Below are 25,151 nucleotides of genomic sequence, written 5' to 3'. Positions count from 1 at the left end.
ACCTTAGAGCTTGAGCCATTGGTGCTCTGTTCAGGAAATTTTCTCCTGTGCCTATGTGTTCTAAGGTTTTCCCTACTTTCTCATCTAATAGCTTCAGTGTATCTGGTTTAATGTGGAGATCTTTGATCCACTTGCACTTGAGCTTTGTAGAAGGAGATAAGAAAGGGTCTGTTTTCATTCTTTTGCATGCTGAGTGCCAGTTGAACCAACACCATTTGTTGAATAGCTGGATGGCATATGTTTTATTCATTAGTAGGCTGAGAGGCAATAGGGATGGAAGTTCTCAAACACTTACACTCAGTCTCCTTGTGAATTCTGGATAGAGTACGAATTTCATCCCACCATCTTCAGAAGGCTAACTGTGAAAACAGCCTGGCCTGATCTCTGCCAGGAAATCTGTATTTCTTCTGTTGTTTTGAATGCTTCCTTTTTGTTCTGTTTGTCTGTTTCGGGGGGAGGGTGGTAGTGCTCACTGTATAGTTAGTGATCGTCATTAATGAAGCAGCCCAGCCATGTTATGCTGCTACTAAGCCTGGGGCAGTTAAATGAGATTTGTACATAACCACTAACTTCCTCACTTGCTGAGTAAGGGTGTGTCTATGTGTCCCCCAACCTGTGAAATGTTGTCGATGTAGACATGGTGTGAACACCTCATGTGGCTTTGGTTTGCCTTTATAGTGAGTTCCTAAGTGATGCTGACACAGCTTTGCTAAAGACCAGACTCTTGCTCCTTCTAGTCAATATCAGCATAGTAGGTACTCAATAGGTGCTCATTAAAATTTCAAGGATTAGATTTTGACTTAAGGTAAAATTAAGGCATTCTGTAAATTATTCAGATTAGACATTCTAGATCCTTGCTACTCAAACATGCTTTCCGTGGACTTCCTAACTGCATAGCCATTACATAGAGGCTTGTCAGGAATGCAGAATTCTGGACGTCCTGGTAGAAACACTGAATCAGAATGCCCATTTTAACAAGAGTACATCTAAAAACTGAGAAGCTTGGGGTGTAGTTTTTTTTTTTTTTTTCTTTATTATTGTTTTGGAATGGTTTTACCAATGTTAGCCATCTCAGAAGAAAAACTAAGGAACAATTGGCTTGAGCTATTTATTTCTATTCGCCAAATGCCTTGGTGACCATTATTTGCTTTATTGAATTTTCTCCCTAGAAGTGTGCCGAGGTTTAAGTTTTTAAGAGCTTCGACTGTTTACATGTGTGGATTTAATATCAATTATTATTCATTGATCCTTGTTTATGATAATGCAGGTGGACACAGCTGAAAGGACTAACGACTGTTGAGATGTTCGATTACATCAACAAAAGACCAATCGATAGTAGAGGAACATGAGAAATAAGGTCTACCTAGAGAATAAGGATGTTTCAACGATTCAATACATTGGCCATCCCGTAGGATGGAACATCAAGGTATGAATTAGTGCTTCTTAGAAGCACTTGTAGATGTAAACCAAAGTTTTAATATATCAGTCTAAAAGTAATTTGTACATTTAGAAGTAATAAAGGAAGTTAAACACATAGACTTAAATAAACAAATACAATGTTAATGCAATTATTCCAGTTTTGTTTTTCACCTCATTAGCAAGTTAGCAAAACTGCACTTATTCATTATCATGAGGAACATTTTGTAAGTATTTTAAGTTACATATGCATTTACTTTTCTCTAAACAAATGCTGCTCGTCCTAAATGTTCAAACAAAGGTTATTACCTGCTGAGACAAAGTAGTTTGTTTTAGAGAACTTTTATAGCATCATATTAAATATTATTAATAGAATGGGTTAGCTTTTGGGAACATTTCTAGCAGAAGAAGGCTGGAATTTAATTTACTCATGTGCTTTAAACAGTCTTTCATATTGACTTAGGTTTGCCAGCCTACAAACTAATCACCTCTGACAGAACCGCTCATGAAAATTCACACATATTAAATGGGACAGAAAAAACTAGTAGAACAGCTACCCCTGCTCAAATCAAAAGTGTACCAGGAGTAATTCAGACTGCAAATAGAAGCCAGGGGAACTGTTCTTATGTAGACATCCAATGAAGTACGTAGTTGTGGAAGAAATGAATTTGCAAAAACAAAACAAACAAAAGACCTGCTTCCACCAAATCAACTCTTTAGCTTTACAGAAGTATCCCTAGGAAGTGGAAATGTCCCCTTGCATTTGGAATTACTGTACTGGGCTTATGTGGCAGGGGGTACAGTGAAGGCCCTTAGATACAGGTCTTTATTGTAAAGTAGGATTCTCTAGACAACCTTATTCCAATGATGTCATCTATTCAAGTTGTAGGAATAACTTCGGCTGTTTTGATTACATAGTTCTCATATTTGTTATTGAAGTTTGCTAACAAATGATATGGACCAGGTAGGTTAAAAACAAAGACTCTTCTAACAATCCTGGGAGGCCGGAAAATTAAGACCAAGGCTTTGTTTAGATTTTTTTTTCTTGGCTTGCTGTTCTCTTTCCTTTCCTTCTCGTGGTTGTCCTTCTGTCCATGTCTGTTTTCTACTCCAAAGGATCTCAGCTAAATAAATTAAATCCCGCCCATTTGATCTTACCCCGGTGACCTCATTAAAGGCCAGTCTCCAAATAAAAGTCGCTTTTTGAGGTGGCTGGGGGTTAGGACTTCACAATACAAGCTTTAAAAGACACAATCCAGCTCGTAATAAATCTCACCATCTTTTAAGTTGAAGTATGAACTCTTATGAACAGACTAAACAATACAGTATGTTCAGTGAAAGCCAGACTGAGTATTCTCGCCTGCAGAACAGATAATGTCCAGTGTCTGAGAACTGCAATGCTAACTTAATATCTATTGCTGTCCCCTTCTTTAGTATGGATCTGTCATCGAAACTCTCAACACAATTTGGAGTTTTGAGCTTGCAAGGTCTTAAGCCTACGACTGCATAGATCATGCAGTTTCATACTGCGTTCGCCAGAGACTCCACTTGTGCTTGTCTGTGTCCTGGGCCCTCCACAAACACCCTGCAGTCGTCACTTTACTTGGGACTGTTATTCCTGGGAATGGGAAAGGAAGAAAGTAGATGTTGCTAAACCGGGCTTTGGGACAGGTAGAGTTAATTGCTTGGCTTTATAAGCTATTACCAGGAGGGTCTGCTGAATTGCATTTTAAAACATTCCATCTGGAGAAAACAAATGGAGAACAGACCGACTAGTGCAATTTTAGGCATGTCTCCTCTCTTTCATTCAGGCTGCCATCTCAGGAAAATAAAAAGTCCATGCAATAGGTGTACCATTCTTAAAATACCTACGGTAAGAGGTTATTTACTGTTTGCCTGTAACTGAAGTTTCACGGAGAATCTTCTTCTGGTAATCTTGTCAGGATACACACGCAAGCATCTTCATTCACATCCATGCAGAGTCCATTTCTCCTGCTCTGCCGTGTGTATGGGGACCCTCCACATGAAGCAGGGTTACAGTAGTGGTGACAAAACCCTAGGAACTCCCCCCATGGAGGACAGGGCAGCTCTGGGCCATTGGCCAGGAAGCAAGCCAAGAAGGGGAGACAGTGATGGTGAGTGACAGTGAGTGACATAAGGTTCAGGCAGGAAAAAGTCGGCACAGAAGAGAGTAATGGTGTAATCTATAAAAAATGAGCCGTGTCTCTTTAAATATCTGCTATAGAACAAACCGCATTAGACACTGGGCACTTAGCAACACGAAACACTATATTCCTATCTTACAGCATAGCTTAAATATTGTAGGTATCCTCATTTTGAAATGCTCAATAAAATGAAATAATTGTCAGTAAATAGAATTTTCCTAAATGACCACTTCTGTGAAAAACAAAGAGTCCCCTACCCTAGAAAAGCTGTGAGATTGCTTTCTGGATGTCCTTTTACAAGCAAAGATCAAAATATTAGATGGGACATTCAAATTATTCAGTAAGATTTAACAAAAAAAAATGAATAAAACATGAATACCTTTAATTGAAATGTTTATAAAGCAGATCTATGAGAATGACATAAAATCATGGTCTACAACTTGTTAACAGGAACTTCTTCCAAGATACAAGCCTTTAGCAAAAATGAATACACACAGAGAAAATCTGTACGATGAAAATTATAGAAGTCAACACAAAAGAGCTAGTAAAAGATAGAGACAAAACCAAAATATAATTAACAACAGAATATTAATTTTTATATAAATTGTGTATCATCCTTTAAAAGCTTTTAAACCTAAGGACTATCACAGTCTAACCTATTAAGGAATGTTAAATTCGTACCATGAGAGAGAACTGGTAGGGATAAAATACAGAAACCTAAATTGATAATGGTTTAAACGCAGGAAGAAGCAGACGGTTGTCTGTTCTCCTTGCCCTAGCCCTCTGGGGAGAGTTGTTTATCCACAGCTTCATCAGCCAGACTGAGGGCCCATAAAGAACACACACCAAGTTCCTTCCAGCTAAGTCCTAAGAGGCCAGCACTGGTCCCAGGGTCACCTCTCAGTGAGTCACAGAGATTAGTCACGAAGACACCTAGCTCCAGGAGTAACTGTGAAGACTGTCCTCATCAGCTCCAAGGTGAGGAAAAGATCGTGAAGGCTGAACATGTGTGAACTGTGAAAAGTATATGTCTTGTTAACAGGCTACCAGAAGATTCCTAGCCTGCCTGCACTGCGGATCAGTGCACAGTGGAAATTTAGAGATTTATAAAGTTAAAAACTAACCCAACAGTTCCTAGTATGGATCTCAGGCTAAACAGAAGCCCCATTTCATCATATGGCTAGAACCCCTGAAAAACTGAGCACTTTAGAACACTCAGAAGTACTGAAGAACCTGTTCACTGCTGGGGTTCATGAGAACAGAGTTTCCACCAACCTCTCTACACTTTCACTTAGAGTTAATTACGAAGACTGAAGAAATGCTGGAACTGTCCCACTGAATTCTGAACAGTAGAGGGTTGAGCACCTCACTCTCCTGACATGGCACAGAATCCTCACACCGGACTAGGTCCTTACGCTGCGGGTGGCACTTACTGCTTTGTCATGGATGTATAGAACAAGTTCTATTGTATTTTAGTCAGCTTGCATACTTCAAAGCAGGATTTTATAGATTCATACAGGTATATTCAGCTGTTCACAGTATAGCTATGAATTACATTTATGATTCTTACATTTTGAATGCCATGTGAATTACCTAACTTTCATAAATAAGCCTCTTTTAAGAAGGGAACATTAAAAATACATTACTCAACAGCTCAATGGCATACAAAATTTAAAGTAAGACTTTTGTTATATTACTTACATAAGAGATAAAAAATAGCAAAGTTAGATGTAGTTTTTTTCCTTTCTTTTTCTTAAGACAGGGTTTTTCTCTATAAGCCTGGCTATCCTGGAATTCACTATGTACATCAAGTTGAATATATGTTTGAAGCCCCTTTAAAAACAACTTTCATAACTTGACTATAAGTAGGAACATGTTTTTATCATTATCAAATTAATAATTAATTTTGAAAGTCAAATTCTTCAGTCAAATTTGAAATTATGCTTATTTATAAGAATCAGGCAGCTCAACATGAACTCACCAGACACCCCTGCAATGTACAAAATAATTGGCTCTGATAAATAATCATACTCTACTCACACTTTAAAATGCTTTAAATTTTAAATAAAAACCACGTGTAGATCATCTGAACTAAATTTCAGTGCATCTTCTTAAAACAGATGAGTACATTTATATTTAAATGTGGTTTTTAATATTCCTCATACAGGAGAGAAGAAATCTGCACAAAGGCTAAGTAGCAGGATGCATGTTATATGGGATTTTTCCCTCATAGGAAATGTTATTTGGCTGTCCTTACAGAGGACTGAGGCAGGTTCTGTTTTCCACACTGCCTTCAATTCCTCACCGATACCTAAAAAATTAAATTATATTTCATTTACTTTGTGTGTGTGATAGAGACACAGAGACAGAGAGAGACACAGAGAGGGAGGAGAGAGACCATGAGTGTCCATGTCAGAGGACAATGAGTCTGTGCTCCGACCCCACATCCACCCCAGGGTTCAGGCCTTTCAGCATTTAGAACTGCAGTGACTAGATTACATTTATTTTAAAACTAAAGCTATCCCATTTTCATAGCATTCCAAAGAATAAGTGTCATTTGAAATTATATTCATAGCTCTTACATAATTTCATATTTTCAAAGGTTCCATGTATGTATGTTAGCAATAATTTCATATTATGGGCTACCTATCATATACACTACAATATACTTTAATCATCTAACTTTTGGAAATATTTCATTGTATTTCCACATTAAAGTGCCTTAGAGTGAAGTTCAAAAAGTATGCACGTATTAAAAACACATTGCTATTTTTTACTAGTTCATGACAGTACCAGTATGTATGTATGTATGTATGTATGTATGTATGTATGTGTACATATGTATGTATTTACTTAGACAGTGTCTCACTGTGTACTTCTGGATGGCCTGGATGGAACTCACAATGTGGACCATGCTAGTCTCTAACTCACAGAACAGAGAACCACCTACATCTGCCTCCTAAATGCTGAAACTAAAGGCATGTGCCACCACACCCAGATTGTCGGTATTTACTGTTAAAAATCATTAATGTACTGAACTCCTATAAAAGGTGATTATGATTAATATAATGAAGACGACGTGTTCAATATTACAGTTGGCCAACATCCAAGAGCAGTGAGTGATTTCCCACACCAACGATGCAAAGACAGGAAAGCAGACACTGGGGGAAAAGACAGGTTCCACAAAAATAAGAGCCTTTTTATTTTTGATGGTTGGATTCAAGTCAGCAGGTAGTTTTAGAGGTGATACAATTTTAGGAAGAACACACACAATTACATCTTGTCTGTAAGCTTTTCTACAATAAATAAGGAACAAACGGAGAACATATAGGATATCCTAAGGTTTGAACAAAATGCAATTACACATGGAAGACCAGCACTGTTGTGAATAATCTATATGGGTATGTGTCCCAGAGGCACATAGACCATGTAGATCTATAATTAGCCACGTTTCCTGATGTCCTTTATGCTTAAAAACTGCTTCCTAATGAAAGGCAGGAAGGTTTATCAGGAGGAGCAAAGGACATGGCCACCGTATGGGAACTTTTAAAGAGTTGCCAGATCTGTTCATCTACACTGTTAAGGCCTTCTGACTGCTCAGTCCTTCATCGCACAAGGAGGGTTGGTGCTACGACGGGTTTCCAGGCAACTATGGACTACCCAGAAGCAGGAATAAAATTGAGATACTTTTAGACATCCTCTGATGCACACGGCACACTCTGAAGACAGCTGAGAGCACACAAGAGCCATGTAGACTGGCATTGTGACTGTAGAGCAGGGTCAGGGACACGGGCTGTGTACACCCAGGTTTCTAAGGCCATGGCTCCGGGAGGATGACTCCCTAGGATGACTGCTCACCCCAGCTCCTCCTCACTGTGGCCTCAGGCAAATTTAGCTTTTCTCTCTTTCAGTTTTCCATTCGGGAAATTAAGATAACTAGCTGTTTCACAGGTGTAAGTATTAAATAGGATGAGTGTATTACACGCTCCCTCAGTGGACGATGGTAAAATCTAACACAGGAAAGGTGGCGACTGGCCACAGTAACAAGCACACACTGACGTGCAACAGTTACTTTCATGGAGTTCACAGCTTGGGAGGTCAAGTGTCGCTGGATCCTCCCACTAGGTGACATAAACAGGAAAATGACAGGCTCTGTGACAAGACAGATTCAAGCTCTCGAGAGCTGTGCATTGGCGATGTTCACTTTGTGCCTCCAGTGCACACTAAATGCAGTGTTAGGTCTGTCTTTAATTCCTGATCGCATATTCACACTGCTTTATATAATGAATGACATTTTTCCGGTCCCGTTTTTATGAAAGCGTACGACTGTTCCTGGGTACCTAAGATGCTAATGTGATGTGCCTGTCTCAATGATATATGATTATGCATTTCTGCTTCTTAAATTGGATAATAATTAAAAATCTTTAACCTCGGAGGAAAAAGCATAGCCAATGAGTAATGTTAAAAGCTCCTAATTCCGCCGTTTTGCCAAGTGTTCTAAATGTTGTATTTCATCTGTATTATTAACTACAAATATTTCTGCCTGGCTATGCAATACGGTTAAACGAACAACACTGTCACAGTTTCATAAAAGAAAATGATCCTAGACTGTCACAATACATGTGGACCACAAAACTACATGTTGGAAAAACATGACATTTATAAAAATTAACTTGAAGAGAATCTAATCTCTCTTTCAGCTGAAATCTTGCTGCAGGTTTCAGACTGCCGCCAATCGACAGTCCGCTGACAGGGACCTCGGTGAGAGCCTGAAGTAATGGCATAGATGGAAGTGTGTGTGGTGTCAGCGAGCACCTCTTTTCATCACATCACTGTGACCCTCTCTGGGGACAGATGAGGAACAGTTCCTCCCATGCCTTCGTCTAGAAACTGGCTCTTTTCCCAGCCCTTTTTAATTCGCTTGAGCTTTCGGTTTATGCACGGGAGGAGTAACATCATCTTACCCAGAATTACAATGGAGGGCAAAACGAGGGCAAGAACAAAGTTTGGCGGTGTGTAAAAGCGGTAGTACTCTTCGGCAAACGCTCGCTTCCATCCGTAAATTAACACGTGGAAGGTAGTGATGAGCAGGGCGACGTAGCCAAGCGTAGACTGGAGATGGGAGAGGAAGAGAGAACAGGTCCATTACGCACCCACATAGCAACCTACGTAGATAGCCTGTTTATGTCTCAGTCATCAGTGGCTGACCTACTATCTTCTGAACTGAGCGACTTACGGCAGTGGCATAAATTCCATACACACTTATTTACAATTCAGCAGTCTTGCACGAGTCAGGTCGCATTAAATAAACTGAATAATCTCATTACTGAAATTTATTAAACCACAAGGATTTCCATGCCCAATCAAAACATACTGTGAATATTGTGTGATGTTTCATTGAATGGATACAGTCTGATCCTTTCTTTGGGTTGGTCATTCTGATCTCAAATTTCTTCAACTACGAATGATACCATGCAACTGTGGTCCCAGTACTAGGGAGCATGAGAGTACAAGCCTACAAGCCAGCCTGATCTAAATCCTTAGTCTGAAGCCTGGCTGAGCTATATAGTGAAACTGTCTCAACAAACAAGCAAACTAATGGTGGGGATTATCCAAATTGCTACATGTTATGTATAAAACTGTGTAACAGTTCAAGAACAGGTACATACAGGTATGTTCATAAACATATATACAAAATTAAATGCCAAAGAGCAATCGCTTGAGTACACATGTACACACACACACACACACACACACACACACACACACGCACTACAAACACAGATACTAGTTATGTTTTTTAAAACTTAAGAGTGTTACTATGTAATAATGTGGGTAACAATTCAAGCAAGTGGCTTATCAACCATGATAAACGAGATGACTAAAAATGCTTTAGTCGAGCATTCTATAGGTTAAAAGGTTACCATTTTTTGCAGTTCCCTAAATTATTACATTATGGTTGCTTACTTTGACAACTGGTTTAAATCAGAATGGTGATGGAATGTCTAAGCTCACTAGGAAAATGTCAGCCCTCTGGCAAGCAAGATGTCTGCAATTACTTGTCTAACTTTATGATGATAGGTGTCTGTCTAGCACTTCCTACTGGAAGGCCTGCATTTCCTTTCAGGTGTGATCAAAGGGAGAAAACGAGTTCACACAAGGGTTGTTCTTAATTAGAATAAGATTTCTGCACGACGCTAAAGAGGTGAGTTGGAGAGAAGTGGTGGGAGTGGCTCTAATATGACTAATATGACGGCTGTATAGGGTATAGCATTTGCAAAGAATAAAATTATCTTTTGGAACTTCCCTAGAGCAGTCAGGCACATGGTATTCACCGTTAACCCCAGCACTGGGGAAGCAGAGGCAGGAGGATCTCTTTGAATTTCTAGGAAATTCCTGGATAGCTGATACCACATTGATAAACTGTCATATCACTTTTCCATTTAACCCCCCAAACAACAACAACAACAATCCTCAATAGGCAAGGGACAAAATAAAATTTAGTATACTGCCAAATGACTTGAATATGTGTGTGTGTGTGTGTGTGTGTGTGTGTGTGTGTGTGTGTGTGTGTGTTATATTGAAAGTATTGTATATATTATACTGTATACCATTTGGATTGGAATGTCCAGACTGTGGCCATATAACTAGAATTCAAATTGTTTTTATGTAGATATGTGTATTAAAATATGTAAATGTGTTATATCGATATTAATGGAGAGGAACGTTTAACTCTGTAAAGAACTCAAGTGTGCTTAAACATTCTGTTACAGATACTCCTGTGCATTAGTTTGTGATTGACATATTAAACCACATTAACAAGATTCCCAAATCCACTTGGTTGTCACAACCCATTAGCATACTTGCCTAGTGTGACAGCACTTATAACTATGAGTGTATGTGTGTTCATTTGCCTATTAATAAATTGCCTTTCAACATTAAGTTTGACCTAAGCTCACTTCTCTATTATTAACACAATAGACAAGGCTATGTGACAATGTACTGGCCTTTCAGTTACTAACCTGGCCTTCAGCTACATGTGTTATCTGAACTGGATGTGCAATTACCACCTCACAGGTACTCTCCTTAGATGGTGCATAGTGAATAATGAACTTAGCAGTGAAATTCTGTGCTGCCCAATGCGTTCCCGAACAATCCGCCATATACCTGAATAAAGCTGAACTCCCTCCAGTTTAAAGCGCTGCTCACTGAAGGGATGGAGGTGACCGCCAGCAGGGACAGTAAGCCCAGGCTCATGATGCCAAAGGAGATGTACATTTCAATCCTCCAAACCTCCTCCTCATTCCAGGCATTTTCGATATTTGCGTGAACCTAACAAGAAAACAAAAACAGATTTCCTTTACTTAGTAGGACGTGAGCTGACTCTATACATCATTTGCTCTTGGCTGAAGGAGAACCAGACCATTGACAATCGTCTTTAAGGTTAATAGTATTGAACCAGCATAAGGAACCATTGTGGAAGAATGTTTCTTATTGTCCCAGACGTACAGGAAAGGGGAGTGTCAAATCAGAACAGGGTTAAGATGGCGTCCTTTCGTGCATGTATGTCATGTTCAGTGAGTCACTACTATAGTCCAAGACCATAAGATGTCACTGACCAGTTCCCAAGTGACAGAAAGAAGAATCTGTAGTCACACTCAGTTCTTAGGTGCTTTTACAGGCTGGTGTACATGTGGCTAAATGTTTGGGGTATTCTCTGCTAAGTTTAACTTAGAGGCCAGGCAGGGACTTCTGAGTTTCTTCCTCAGCCAGTGCCAGTGTCTCTTTCGTAACCTTCTTTCCTGGAAACTAAAAAGTCCCCAAATAAGAACATGGAGCTGAATTATCTATCCATTTGACTTACCCCACTAATATACCTTCCACCCTCCCAATGGCTTCATCGATTTGCAGTGTTTTTCTAAAAATCCTTCCCTTATATTGCTAATACACATTAGTCAAGTCTGACTTAACTGTGAATTGACGGCAATCTGCACAGTGAATACGTCTAGAATTATCTGTTTATCTGCGGACAGCATAATTACGAGCACAGGTCAAGAGTTGGGCTCCTCAGCTGAAATCATGATTTAAGTACATATCTATAGGTGGAAGAAACCACATTTTTAACGCCGTCTTAGCTTTGCCCGGTTTCAGTTAACAAAACATCCTTATAGAAAAGCCACCCCTGGGCTGGAGAGATGGCTCAGCAGTTAAGAGCACTGACTGCTCTTTCAGAGGCCCTGAGTTCAAATCCCAGCAACCACATAGTGGCTCACAATCAGCTATAATGAAATCTGATGCATTCTTCTGGTGTGTCTGAAGACAGCCACAGTGTACTTATGTGTAATATACAATAAATAAATAAATCTTCAAAAAAAAAAAAAACAAACAAACAAACAAGTCACCCCTACCAACATCCTGACTGCAATGAAAAAGCTCTAACCAAATTCCTGCCCACTAGGTGTGAGCTCATGCCTCTAATCCCAGCACTCAAGAGGCAGGCAGGTCTCTGTGATTTTGAAGCAAGCCTGGTTTATATAGAAAGTTCTAAACCAGTGAGGACTACAAAGTGAGACCTTGTCTCAAACAAAACAAAACACCCTCCCAAATACATTCCCCCCAGGACCTACACAGCTATACAGAAGAGCAACATCCAGTGATAGAGACCCTTTGTCAGATTTTAGAGTTCTCATGAAGGCACCACACTAGAGCCAGATAAACAGCATGCATGTTCCGTACCTGCTGATAAGCCATGTTGAGAAACAAGTATCTTTCTGACCTCCTCATGGGTAAGCAGAGGCTGTAAGCAACATGGACAACGGCAAAGAAAAAGCTCAGCAATCCCAGCTGCTTCCTGCACTGTAACCAGGTATCCAACCAAGGCGGAAATCGACGGTACTTAGTGCCGTAATAAAGCTGATACGCAGCTGCCAGGAGGCCTGCCAGGTACACCAGGGACAGCAGAGTAATAGCAACTATAGGCAAGGTTTTGTTCACAATCTCAATAGGAATCTTGTAAAAGTCACTCTGCTGGTTCCTGGCATAGGGGTGTATCACATCTCTGACAAAGGAATAGAGAAAGAAAAAGGTGCCCAAACTTATGGCTACGACCACTGGCCCCCTCCAGAGGGTAAACAGTCGCAGGGGTAAATTTTCAATCTCCTTGGCTGATGATAAAGATCCCAGGTCAACAGGAATAAAATTCAACTGACGGGCGAGTTCGATAACCTGTTGTCGAGCTTGGATATTGTTGCTGCATATGTAAACCTGCAAGAAAAGCCAAAAAGGGCTGGTTACCACTGCTGTTTATAAAAGTCCTGTCCTCAGTCACAAAGACTGAATCTGCGGTGCTTTGTTTACCGACTTTCTGTGACACCAGTGAATGGAGGAAAAAAACTAATTATTAACTGTAAGTTATTAAACAGGCTTAAAGTAAACACTACCGTAAGTGTTAGTATCAGTTCTGAAGCAGTATCTTAACATTAGGTTAATCAATCAAAAGTGTCACATTATGGTTAAGTTGATTAGTGTCTTAAAAGAAAATACTGCAATAAAAAATTTAGAAAATCTTTGCCTCCTGTGATGAAAATAAGGTACAGAGATTCTAGCTGCAACCTGGAAGGTTCCAAGAGGTCTTCATAAGGAAGCTGCTGGGAGAGGAGGTATGTCTGCTCTTCTAGGGAGGTCACATCCCTCCCAGAGGTCTACCTAGCCATATCTTCCCAACCCAACTTTTCTAAGTTAAATTACGTTATTTACTTACATTCTGAATGTTGTCTCCCCTTCCCAGTCCCCCCTCCCGGAGTTCTTCATCCTATCCCCCCCCCACCCCTTTGCCTTTAGAGGTACTCCCCTCACCCATCCTCACCTCATCCCCCAACATCCCCCTTTCCTGGGGCAACACCTCTACAGGATTAGGCATATCCTCTCCCACTGAGGCCAGACAAGGCAGTCCTCTGCTACATTCATACTGGGGAAGCCACGGACCAGCCCATGTAGGCTTGGTGGTTGGTTGTTTAGTCTCTGGAAGCTCTGAGGGGTCCCAACTGTTGTTCTTCCCAAGGAGTTGCCATCCCCACAACCCAGCTTTCTAAGGGTGAGGCTGGATCTATCCCCTTGCTTCCTTCCCTGGACAACTTTTACTTCTAGGAATGTGGAGATTCTGCCTAGCACAGTGGTGGAAACCCCTTTGCTGCTTATCCAGCAGGAGTGCTGATGAACAGCCTCGAGACAGTGGCCCTTGCAAGCAAGATGTGAAAATTATGTCAGGGTGCCAAGCTTCTTGTAAAACTCAGGTTCAGAGGTCAAGTCATTAAGTATCTGAAAAACACCTGAACAATTCCAGATACGCTATTATTTTCATTGGTGAGCATATAACATTTCTTCTTTAGTTCTGATAATTACATTTTTTACAGGTTAAACACAGTGGAAATTTTGTCAATACTATAATATAGTTGAAAATTCAACAAGTATCTGTTGAGCCCCAAGTTCACTGCTGAAGTAAGCTACTGCTGTAGACAGGTAGACCTCTCACTCAGGCATGGAAAAATACTGGAACAAAGTCTCTAGTCCTGTCTAAGAAAAAACAAACTTCCAAGTATATCTCTGAAGACATGTGCACCCAGACTCTGAAGGAGGCCACACCAAAGTGTCGCACGCTACACCTAGTCACACCAGGGTGACAATGCAAGAGCTCAGCTTTTGGGTTTTGGATCCCAGCTGATGGTAGGCAGAGAAATGATCATCTCTGCTGTTGGACAAATACAAATTTCTAAGATGGGAATTCTTTTATAGCGAAGAAACAAGGAAAGAATTTGCCTTGATTTACTGCAGGTGTGAAATGGTGCAGCAAGCCCTGCTTTCTTAGAGAGGTCTGTCAATGAGGACATATTTTAATAATCGAGAGCTACAAGCGAGACATGCAAAACTAAGGGCACAGGCATCATGAAGTACCAATTATAGGGCTCTAGTCATGATGGAACTTGCAGCTCATTCTGAATTTGAATTTAATCACTGCTCCACAGTTAAAAATTAAAATGATCATGAATATTGAGCAAGAGATTATGCTAACTTTGTCTGATAGGCAGGCCCTGGTTTGAATTTGTCAAACATTCTAAAATATGCTTTGTAAAAAACTAAGGAAGGACGGTCTCTGGAAGCCAGAGTCTGGCTTGGGTTTAAGCCCATGCTCAGCCTGGCTTGCCATGTCTGATCAGTAGCCCAGAGCAGTGGGCAAAACCTTGGAGGAATCGTGTACTGCTTTAAATATTTGAGCCAGGGATGGTAGCTTATGCCTATAACCCCAGCATGTCGGAGGCTGGGGGATGAGATTGCAACAAGTTTAAGGGCATCGTGGACTAAAGTGAGAACTTTCAAAACACTGGAAGCAAGAAGGAGGCGAAAAGAGAGAAACAGAGAGGCTTGAAAGTGAATAGTCACTCTGATGGCTAATCTTGTCAATGTGGTGACTGAACTTGAAATTGCCTAAGCGAAGATGAGGAACGAAGATGAGGCATTCCAGCAAAGATTAAATGGGGAGTGAAGACTCCCTCTGAAGGTAGGCATACTGGGGAACCATCTCGTGAGCTGGCGTCCTGAACAGAGTGAAGGGAAAGGCAGCAGAAAGGTTTGCCCTTTCTCTGCTTTCTTCCCTTTAGAACATGAAGAGCACCACTCCATCATTCCTCCACACCATGATGGGCCGAACCCTCCGAAACCGTGGGCAAAGTACATCTATCTCCCTTGAGGCACATGAGTCATGGTGATAGAAAGTACCCAATATAGATTTCACGCAGCACATAGCATAAAATGGGAATGCATTGACTGCACAGTGAATCCAATGAACTCTTTTTAAAAAGTTTATTGTGTGTGGTTCATGCACATGAGTACAGGTGCCCTCAGAAGCCTAGAGTTGGAGTTCCAGGTAGTTGTGAGCTACCCAGTGTGAGTGCTGAGAACCAAACTCCTGTCCTCTGTGAGGACAGTACTCTTAAGTGCTAAGCCATTTCTCCAGCCCCACAACTAAATGTCTTTATGCACAAAAATGAGAAAGTCCTTTTACCACAACCCTGAGGTTTAATACCTAAGCACACCTCCGGAGGAGTCTTAAAGTGCCTTATTTACATGCTTATATAAATAATATAATATAATGAAATGATATAAAAATAGATGCTCTTATTCCACAAGCATTAACAGAACCTGCCATCTGCTTCATTCCCAAGCTGAACTAGACTTGTAAGCTGAGAGTAAACCTCAGAAGTCTACCTCTGCCTACCTGCCCCAAAGCTTAAAGTCTGTGCTTAAAACAGACTTTATGCTTTATATTCTAGAAAAGCTTCATCCATGAAAAATACAAAGGCTATTCTGAGTGTTTCTAAGGGTTGTCTGGAGTCCTTTCTCCTTCAGAGATGGAATGGTATTACCAAGTACCTGCAAAAAGGCAGGAAGAGAGAGGGGGAAAGGCAGAAGGGGGAAAAACAAAAACAGTTGCTATATTCTTTAAAAATTCTGGAGGATTAATATAATGCCACAGAGAATACATCAGCTCACATCACCCTTTCTTTAATCAGCTGGTTATTACAGAAAAAATACACGTCATTTTATCAAACATTCACATCATTTTTGTGAAGAGAAGTACGGGTTTAGAAGTCTTCACATGACCTCTCATAGTGACAGTTTTCAAACTGTCTCTAAAGTGCCTTAGAAATGGGTTCACTTGACTACAAAATACCAAATAATAAGATGAAAGGCTGCATACCTGGCGGCTGGCATCCTTGGGACCTAACTGAAGAGCCCAAGCTGAGATCACATTAAATCCTTTGACAATCAAGGAATCCGGGAATAGTGAAGCCAGGTACTCTGCATTGGATTCTGGGTACTGGTTTACTCTCATGTTGTTGCTCACATCAATGAGGATTTTGCCCACAAGCAGATGTCTCAGGTCCCACAGGGAGGTGTAGTGTTCTCTATGGATAGCCACGAATATTATATTTGTTTTTGTTAAAGCATCTTCATGGTGGGTGACATCTACCACGTGAGGAAAAAATTCAGATGCAAACTTAGGATTTCTGCTTCCTATGACCACGTGATAGCCACACCTAATGAGACGAATGGTCAGAGACTTGGCAAAATCCCCACTTCCTATCACACCCACAGTGACCTTCCTGGCATCTTTGATACCATTTATGCCATTAGGCAAAAACATCTCCAGGCTCTTAGGGCTTCCCATCATAGAGATGGATTCCATGGTAGAGACTCTTCTAAGACCACCAGGAATATCCTAGAAGAGAGAAAAGGAAATGTTCACCAGCTAAACCTATCAACAAACATTACAACAAGACTTGTACACACTGGAGTTATATCCTACATCTCTAAGGACAAAATATTTTGACATGCTATGTAACCCAGAACACAGCCAGCACAGCATGTAAGCGAGAGAAGATCTCAGAAATAGAAAAGTTAACAGAAAGGTCATCGATAAGTTAAACGGGGGGGGGGGGGGGGGGGGGGGGTCGCAAGCACACACAGATACCTGGAGATCTTAAGATGTAGCTTCTCACTCAGAGGGGCTGGAGGGAGACTCCGAAGGCTGCATTTCTAAAAGAGCACAGCAGATGCTGCTGGACTGTGGAATTGCCTATGTGCAGCAAGAAAGCCTAGGGCAAAGAAGAAATTTCACTCAGAATGTTTGTCAAAATCAGCTCCAGCAAGCATTCGATCAACACATCAAGTGGCAAATCAGAAATGACATCAGAAACAGAGAAAAGGACCTTGAGCCCAAGAGATAGCAAAAGAAAGGAAGGAAGAAAGGAAGGAAGGAAGGAAGGAAGGAAGGAAGGAAGGAAGCCCATAAAAACAAATTTCCATTCAGTATAACCCAAACTAGATAGTCACTATAATACCTTATTAACTACAGATTTTTTTAAAGATAAGGTAAAAGCGCCAACAATAAAATTAGGGCCATTATTTAAACAATATTAAAGAAAAGCAGGCAACAAAATCTAGTGCAGAGGCAGGCGTGGTGGCACAAACTTTTAATCCCAGCATTCAGGAGGCAGAAGCAGGTCTATGGAGTGAGTTCCAACGCCATTCGGGGTCATACATTGAGGCCCTGCCTCATAAAATAAATAAAATAAAAAATAAAATAGAAAAACAACAGTCTACGACAGAACCAGCTAAACACCACAGACATCTTATCATTCTCCACATGTTCCTTAACAGCAAGCACCTCTATTTAAAATTGTTTAGTTGTGTTTATGTGGTTTTTTTTTTTTTTTTCCCTAAGAAACATTGACAGTTGTTTTTCTCAGAAGCGCTGGCTGCTGCTGCTGCTGCTGCTGCTGCTGCCACCACTGCTTGGGAAGTGGCTGTGAGGACAGGGTGGAGGAGTCACTTTCATATTGGTGATTTGCTTTGGCCGGTTCACTGTTTTCCAGCATTACTTAGTGATCTTAGTGTCTAATTTAGATTCTGTGAAGGGAGAAAATGCACCACCTTTACACCTATTACATGTCTCGCTTCACGCCTTTCAAGTCAGGAAGTGTAATTATCCATTCTCCCTCAAGGTGCAGTCCTGGGCTCTTAGATAGTCCTTGGCAACCTGCTCCAACAAAGCCGCTCACATTCCTGGCTTAGTGCTGACTGCCCTGGGAACCTGCAGTTAAAGGTACTGGAATGAAACCAACCTCCATTTTATCTCCAAATAAAGGGTGACAAACGTACTTCCCCCTTCTCTTAAGCCCATTACCTAAGGATGAAAAGTGCTACTAGATTCACTCAGAAAGGCCAGCATTCCCCACCAGTCCTGGGGTATTCAGTAAACACTACCACACCTCTCATGTAAGAACTACAAAACCTTTCAGTCTAATAATCACCATAATAAGGCCTTTTTAAACTAAAAACATGAAAAGTTAATCACATATCTGCCTTAAAAAAAAAAAAAAAAAAAAAAAAAAAAAAAAAAAAAACAGGTTCAGACCTCTCTAAATTAGAGTGTGAAGAAGTATATAAATACCTTAGAACCTAAAAATGTTGCCTCTCAGTAAGCCACAACTTTTGTATCTATTAATGGGCAACACTTGTATAAACATGCTTGGACCTTAATCACACAGTATTTCTAATGGCAAGTGCTAACTGGACCCTAACAGTATGGTGTGGCTAGGAATAAAAATTAGTAAGACTCTTTCACTGCAGTGTGTGTGTGTGTGTGTGTGTGTGTGAGAGAGAGAGAGAGAGAGAGAGAGAGAGAGAGAGAGAGATAGAGAGACAGACAGACAGACAGACAGACAGACACAGAGATGTACACACTCAGAGAGAGAGTTTATAATTTTATTACCTAGTGTGTACAGTGGTATAGCCACATGTCTGTGGTGATCAGAGACAACATTGTGGAGATAGTTGTTTTCTCTTTACAGTTTGCTCAGGGGATCAAACTCAGGTCACTAGAGTTAAGCAGCAGCAAGCACTTACCTGCTATGCCGGCTTGCCAGCCCAAGTGATCTTCCATAGGTCTAAGATATGAAATGTTTACTCTTGAAACCATACACCAAGCATTTTTATTCATAGTATTATTTTAAATCATCATGTGGGTGGGGAATATATATCATCCCTCTTCTGAGACTTTGTAGCCACCTTGAAGGCACATTTTGTTTTTGGAGAGAAGAAAGGAGAAAGGGCCAAAGGGTGTGTGTTCATATCCCACTGGGCTCAGCCATATTCAGACCCAAGAGTAGCCCATCTCCCACAACGGAAAACGTCTGCTGCCGAGACAGCATCAGCCTCATTCATCATTTGCCTGTCCTGTACTCTGGGTCCTTTCCTTCCTGTCTTACAAGCAGATACATGGGTTACTGATGACATCTTTACATTGATTCAGTTAGGACAAAAAGGCACTGTAAACTTTACAGGCTTTACACATCTCGGTTGACGAGGGATGATGCAGTTATAGTCTGAAGGGAGATCTGCCCTGCAGAGGCCCACTGTGAGTGCATCTGGGTCACTGTGCTCTGTGAACAGAGGAAAAGAGCAGGGGAAGGCACCGTGCTCACACAGGAGAAAATCAGTCTCGCTAGGGAATGACCGGATGTTCTTATCATAAAAAGCTAAATCACATAGTCAGAACATACCCTAAAAAGCCAGGAGAGAACATTGTGTGGCACACCTCTCTCCCTCCCTCTCTCTCTCTCTCTCTCTCTCTCTCTCTCTCTCTCTCTCTCTCTCTCTCTCCCTCCCCCTTTCCTTCTCTCCCTCTGTGTATGTCTCTGTCTGTCTCTCTGCCACCTCCCACCCCCCTCTGTGCCTGTATCTGTGTATGTTTTTTCAGTTTTTTAAAAGACTTATTTTACGTATATTGATGTTTTGTCTGCATGTATGCCTTTACTCCAGAAGGCATCAGACCCCATGGGACTAGAACCCTCACTGGCTGGACACTGCCACGTGGGTGCTAGAATTGAACTCAGGACCTCTGGAAGAACAGTCCCTGCTCTTAACTCCTGCGTCATCTCTCTAGGCCCTGTGTGTCATATGTATGAAAGGTAATAAATTTATATTTGCAAAGTACTCCCTAATTCCATGTGCGCCTTCTGCATAGTTTTTGTGATAGTGCACCCTGTGTGCAATCTGGCTTAAAATACCAACTAAAAACACACGAGAAAGCAAGTCATTTTCCACGTAATCATTCCTCTTGAATTGTCCTTTACACTTAGAGTGTCTCATTCCTACTTTTATATATCCAATGTCCTTTGTTCGGGGGAAAGGGTAGTGATAACAGTTGTCTGTGTTAGCAATCTTAAGTAGCCCTTGTCTTTTTTTTTTTTTTTTTTTTTTTTTGTAATTTGATTGGTTTGTAAAACTGTCAAGCTTGGGAGCTATAATTTTCAGAGCCAGTAGGAGGCCCCAAGTAGAAGAGCCCCAATAGCTGTTAGGAGAAAATGCCTATCCCTAGACCCTGGAGTCACCCTCACCCCAGCCCCCACCCTACCCCACAGTTATCTGCTTAGTCATACAACAAAGCCAGGAGGCACATTCCAGAGATGGAATGCCAAATATCCTAACCCCTCTAACTAGAGAGTGGCTTTAAACATTACAACTTTTGGCTCCCGCTAAGACAGTCCCTAAATCCTCTTGACGTTTAAAGAAACAAGTAAAACCCAACTGTTCATTCAGGGCAAGAACAGATTTCTATGTATACATGTTTTTGTTTTGTTTAGAGATTCTGAACACTTTCAAACCTCTCAGAAAACCCCAAAGGCAAGGAATGCGATTTCCTAACCAGTAGAGTTACTCCAGGGCTGTTTGAGATTTCCAGTGTATTTCTAACTATTATGTAGATGTGATCTACATACATTCCTCTATACTGAGTCACCAAAACATCATTTTATGTTCGTTGTATTGCAATTACTAGTACAAAAGCGGGGCACAGAGGCAAACAACAGTAATCCCACCACTTGGCAGGTAGAGTCAGGAAGATCAAAGGCCAGGCATGGAGAACAACATTGAACCCCAGAACTGGTGAGGGAGAAACAGGCTCAACTCTGTGAAGGCTTACCTGGGCTACATAATACCCTATTCAAAGTGGGGGGCCAGGGGGAGAGAGGGCAAAGAAACAGGTCGGTTATTTTTAGGAACATTTTCAACCAGAACGATGAAAAAAACAAAAATCTGGCTGAATCTAATAATCCCAGAAAGTGCGTTAAAACACTTTTCTCAATGATTTCAGAAAATAATTCAGTTGTATGCATATAGATGTGCACCTGTGGGTAAGTGTGAAGACATGTATGTGCCTGTGGAAGTTAGAACCTCGGGTATTCTCGGTGGGTGATGTCAGTTTAGGCAACAGTCTAGCATCAAAGATGCACACACAGCCTCATCCAACCCCATCACCTTCCCTACCAAGCCGTCAACCGGGCACTGACTCTCCCATGACACCAAACAGGCACCGACTTCCTGGTTATCCAATGAAATTATGAATGATGAGACATATGCAGAACTTAAAAAAAAATGCAATTAGATTGAGGTATGATTTACACAGAGGATTTTTCCATCTTAAATATGCACAGCTTCTGTAAATGTATCACATTGTGCAACCTCACTCACTCGATGTAAGAAAAATGCCTAATTGCAAACTCTCCCAATAGATCCTGCCTCCCTCACTGTCTGAAAAAGTCACTGGTCAATTAATACAACCTTTCTGTGTGTCTGTCTGAGTTTGGTTGCACTGCAGAAATGGGGGGAGGGTTCCCCACTGGTGGCTGGGAAGGAAGAACCTGTCTCAGAATTGCCTCAAGGTAGTCTTCTTGAGCGCTAGCGCCACTGAATTACCTGGAGAGATTTAAAAGTAATGATCCCCGCTAACCCGTTCCTCCATCCTGATGTTTACTCAACTGGCTGAGGGTTCTGTGTGGGCATCAGAAGTTCTATAGGTGATCAAGAGGTGTGAACACTACATAGACAAGAGCAAAAATACCTCTAAACGGTCAGGATTCACTTCAGTCTTTACTTTGCTGCTCAGAGAGTGCAGATTTAGCTGATTCTTAGTTCTGTCTATTTTCACATTGTTCTCAGCAGTGGAAAAAGACCACCCAGAGGACAACAGCCATCCTCAGTAAGTGAAGGTGAAGCAAATTCATGGGGCCCATTCCTCCTCCCCGTGTCAGAAAGCCCGACAGCCCACTTCCTGATTTGCAACACCGTCCCTTCACTTTCTGGGAAGAGCAATGCCATTCCTTAAAATGTGTCATCACACCACACAGGAGGACACCGAGTTCCTGTTTCATAACACTCAAAATTCCAAGTGTTCTGGGGATATTAACCCTTCACTCTCCCAGGTCAGGGTGCCGTCTTCCTCGGTTCTACTGGCTCCAAAGATCCTTGCCTGAGCAAACCTGGTCTGTAGGTGGAGAACTTGGCAAGCGTCAATGATAAAATGACAGCATCAGGGCTGGGATTCTCCTAGAGTAGGAAGTGAGAGATCTGAGGTAGCTCAGATTTCTGTCTTACTTATAAGTTCCAGGTGATGGCCATGGGCCACCATAGCCAAAACATTCTCCTCTTCTCTAAGATTTTACTTAATGTAGATTAAATAATATAGATGAAGTAGTGGATATGAGGGAAAATATAAATTATTCCATGTATAGAGAGTTTTATTTTTGTCCTGTTGAGGTAGATGGACTGGCGTAAGCATCTGAGACTATCCTGAGAGTCAGCCTGCCTCTATTCGATTCCTGTAATCTTCTCCTAATGCTAAAATCCGTCCTTCTTTTGAAGTCTTGAAGCAATGTAAGATGTTACATTATCACCTCAGATTTAACACCACACACAGGAGTTCTCGTTAAAAGTATATTTTAAGTATCTACAGGCTACTTGAGATTCAAGGTCCCTATAGGTATTTAACTTGACCTAGGCTCTTAATATTTGAAGGAGTATTAACACTGTAAGACAAGGTAGTCGCTGTGCACCTTGTGTTCGTTGGAATAAGAACCCCCAAAGGTTCATATAGGTGTGGCCCTATTGAGGAAGTGTGTCACTAGGGATAGGCTTTGAGGTTTCAAAATCCCAAGCCAGGCCCAGTCTCTCTGTGTTTAAGGATCAAGGTTTAGAATCCTCAGCTACTCCTCCAGCACCGTATCTGCCTGTGTGCCGCCAGCCATGCTTCCTGACATGATAATGACGGCCAAAGCTCGGAACCTGTAAGAAAGCCCCCAATTAAAGTGTTTCTTTTTAAAGAGTTGCCTTGGTCTTGGTCGTGATGTCTCTTCACAGCAATAGAACAGTGACTCAGCCCCTAAGATTCCTTGACATTCCTCCTGCAGAATGGTATCGAGCAGTTGTACTAAATCAATTTCTGGGAAGTGGGAGGGGACAGAGCCTAATTAATATGGCATGGAAACATCTAGGACATTAGTTGTTGGATGACCGAGATTCAGAAATGAGCTATCCTCAGAGATTCTCTCATGACTTGAACAATCTGATGATTGCTATCAAGAAAATTAAATCCTCCAGGGCCGTGAGGCAGGTTACTGTACTTCACAAGCTTACACCAAACCTCCTTAACTTATCCTGAAACCTAGCAACCTTTCCCTAACCTCTCTGCTATCTACTGACTTCTAGATCACTCCTTTTCACTGGAGATGCTGCTCTTTGTATCACCAGCAGCTGTCAACCATCTCAAGACTCCACCATTGCAGGAGATAACCCCCCCTTTTTTTTTCCTGTGTAGCCTTGGCTGTCCTGGAACTTGCTCTGTAAACCAGGGTAGCCTCAAACTCAGAGATCTGACTGCCTCTGCCTCCCAAGTGCTGGGATTAAAGGTACCACCTCTGCCTGGTGGAGCCAAACATCTTACCCTCAGGGACTCTTGTTTTCCTGTTTGTCAAAACCAACTAAACGCTGTCATTCACTTTCTGGGCACAACCCGTACCTTCCTAATAACCTTAGCTTAATTTTTCACAATGATGTGTCTAGGAGACAAAGCAACCTTTGTCTATGGACCTACAATTCCATTCCTCACTCCTCTTTAAACTCCACCTGTATACACTGAGTTATTCCCTTGCAAAGAGCCTCCATCCTCACTTGCCACCAAATACACTTTCTAAAACTCTGGAAGAACCCGGCTACCCATTTTCTCTGTGTCTTCACTTAGCTCAGTGTGCTGGAGAGATGGCTCAGTGGTTAAGAGCACTGACTGCTCTTCCGGAGGTCCTGAGTTCAATTCCCAGCAACCACATGGTGGCTCACAACCATCTGAAATGAGATCTGATGCCTTCCTCTAGTGTGTCTGAAGAGATCTACAGTGTACTCATATATAATAAATAAATCTTGAATAAAAAAATAAAGTATTAGACGCAGGTGACCTGTTTAAAAAGAAAAAAGAAAAACCAGGCAACCATGTTTACTGCTATTTATACTCATAATGGCCACCGTCACCCATCAAGAGCCAATCTACGCACTCCCCCCCTGGAGACCGTCCCTTTTGCCTCCTAAGGGCACGTAATTATAGCCTGTCTCCTGACGTCTCAAGCTTAACAGGTTCAAAACCCAACTCTACCTGCAATATACCTGCTTCACCGTTTCCTCCCAGGTCCTCAAGTGAGAACTCGGGGGGCTGGTGAGGGGAACTCAATCTCTATGCTTTGTTTTCCTTCACCCTAAGATATAAACCCCAGCTCCTCAAAAATATTTCTTGGTCCCACAGTACAGCTCTGGGTGTCTGGAACTTGCTTGAGATGACACGCCCCTGTGCTGCTGAGGCTGGTCTCAAACTCCTGGGCTTAAGTACTCCTCCTGCCTCAGAACCTGTACCTGTATCATCATGCCTGGCTTGCCAACATCTTACAGGTCAGCCTATCTTCACCTTTTACACAACCACCCTCCACCTAAGAGCTATGGTCATCTTAAAACACAAATGACGTAAAATGTTTCTCTCCCTTAAAAGTCAGTGGCTCCTTCTCATACCTGACTGTGACCCTAAAGGTCCCAGATGTGACAGTCTCTGCTCAGCTCTCCAGCCTAATCCTGATGGCCCTTATTGCCTACTGCCGAACCCCAGAATCCTTTGCAAGAAGTGGAAAAGACAGA

General features: G+C 41.6%; 1 protein-coding gene across 1 annotated transcript; it reads right to left on the bottom strand.

Annotated features, from left to right (window-relative positions):
- Positions 1-8,405: 8,405 nt before the first annotated feature.
- STEAP2 (STEAP2 metalloreductase) lies at positions 8,406-16,824 on the bottom strand (the record flags this gene model as incomplete). Its single annotated transcript, XM_080936547.1, has 4 exons — positions 8,406-8,693; positions 10,749-10,913; positions 12,318-12,845; positions 16,336-16,824. The coding sequence occupies 4 exons, from the start codon at positions 16,822-16,824 to the stop codon at positions 8,406-8,408; spliced, it is 1,470 nt and encodes a 489-aa protein (XP_080792673.1).
- Between the last annotated feature and the right edge of the window lie 8,327 nt (positions 16,825-25,151).

Source organism: Micromys minutus, assembly GCF_963924665.1.
Source record: "Micromys minutus genome assembly, chromosome: 23".
In the NCBI taxonomy this organism is placed as follows: domain Eukaryota; kingdom Metazoa; phylum Chordata; class Mammalia; order Rodentia; family Muridae; genus Micromys; species Micromys minutus.
This window is presented reverse-complemented; position numbering and strand designations above follow the sequence as displayed.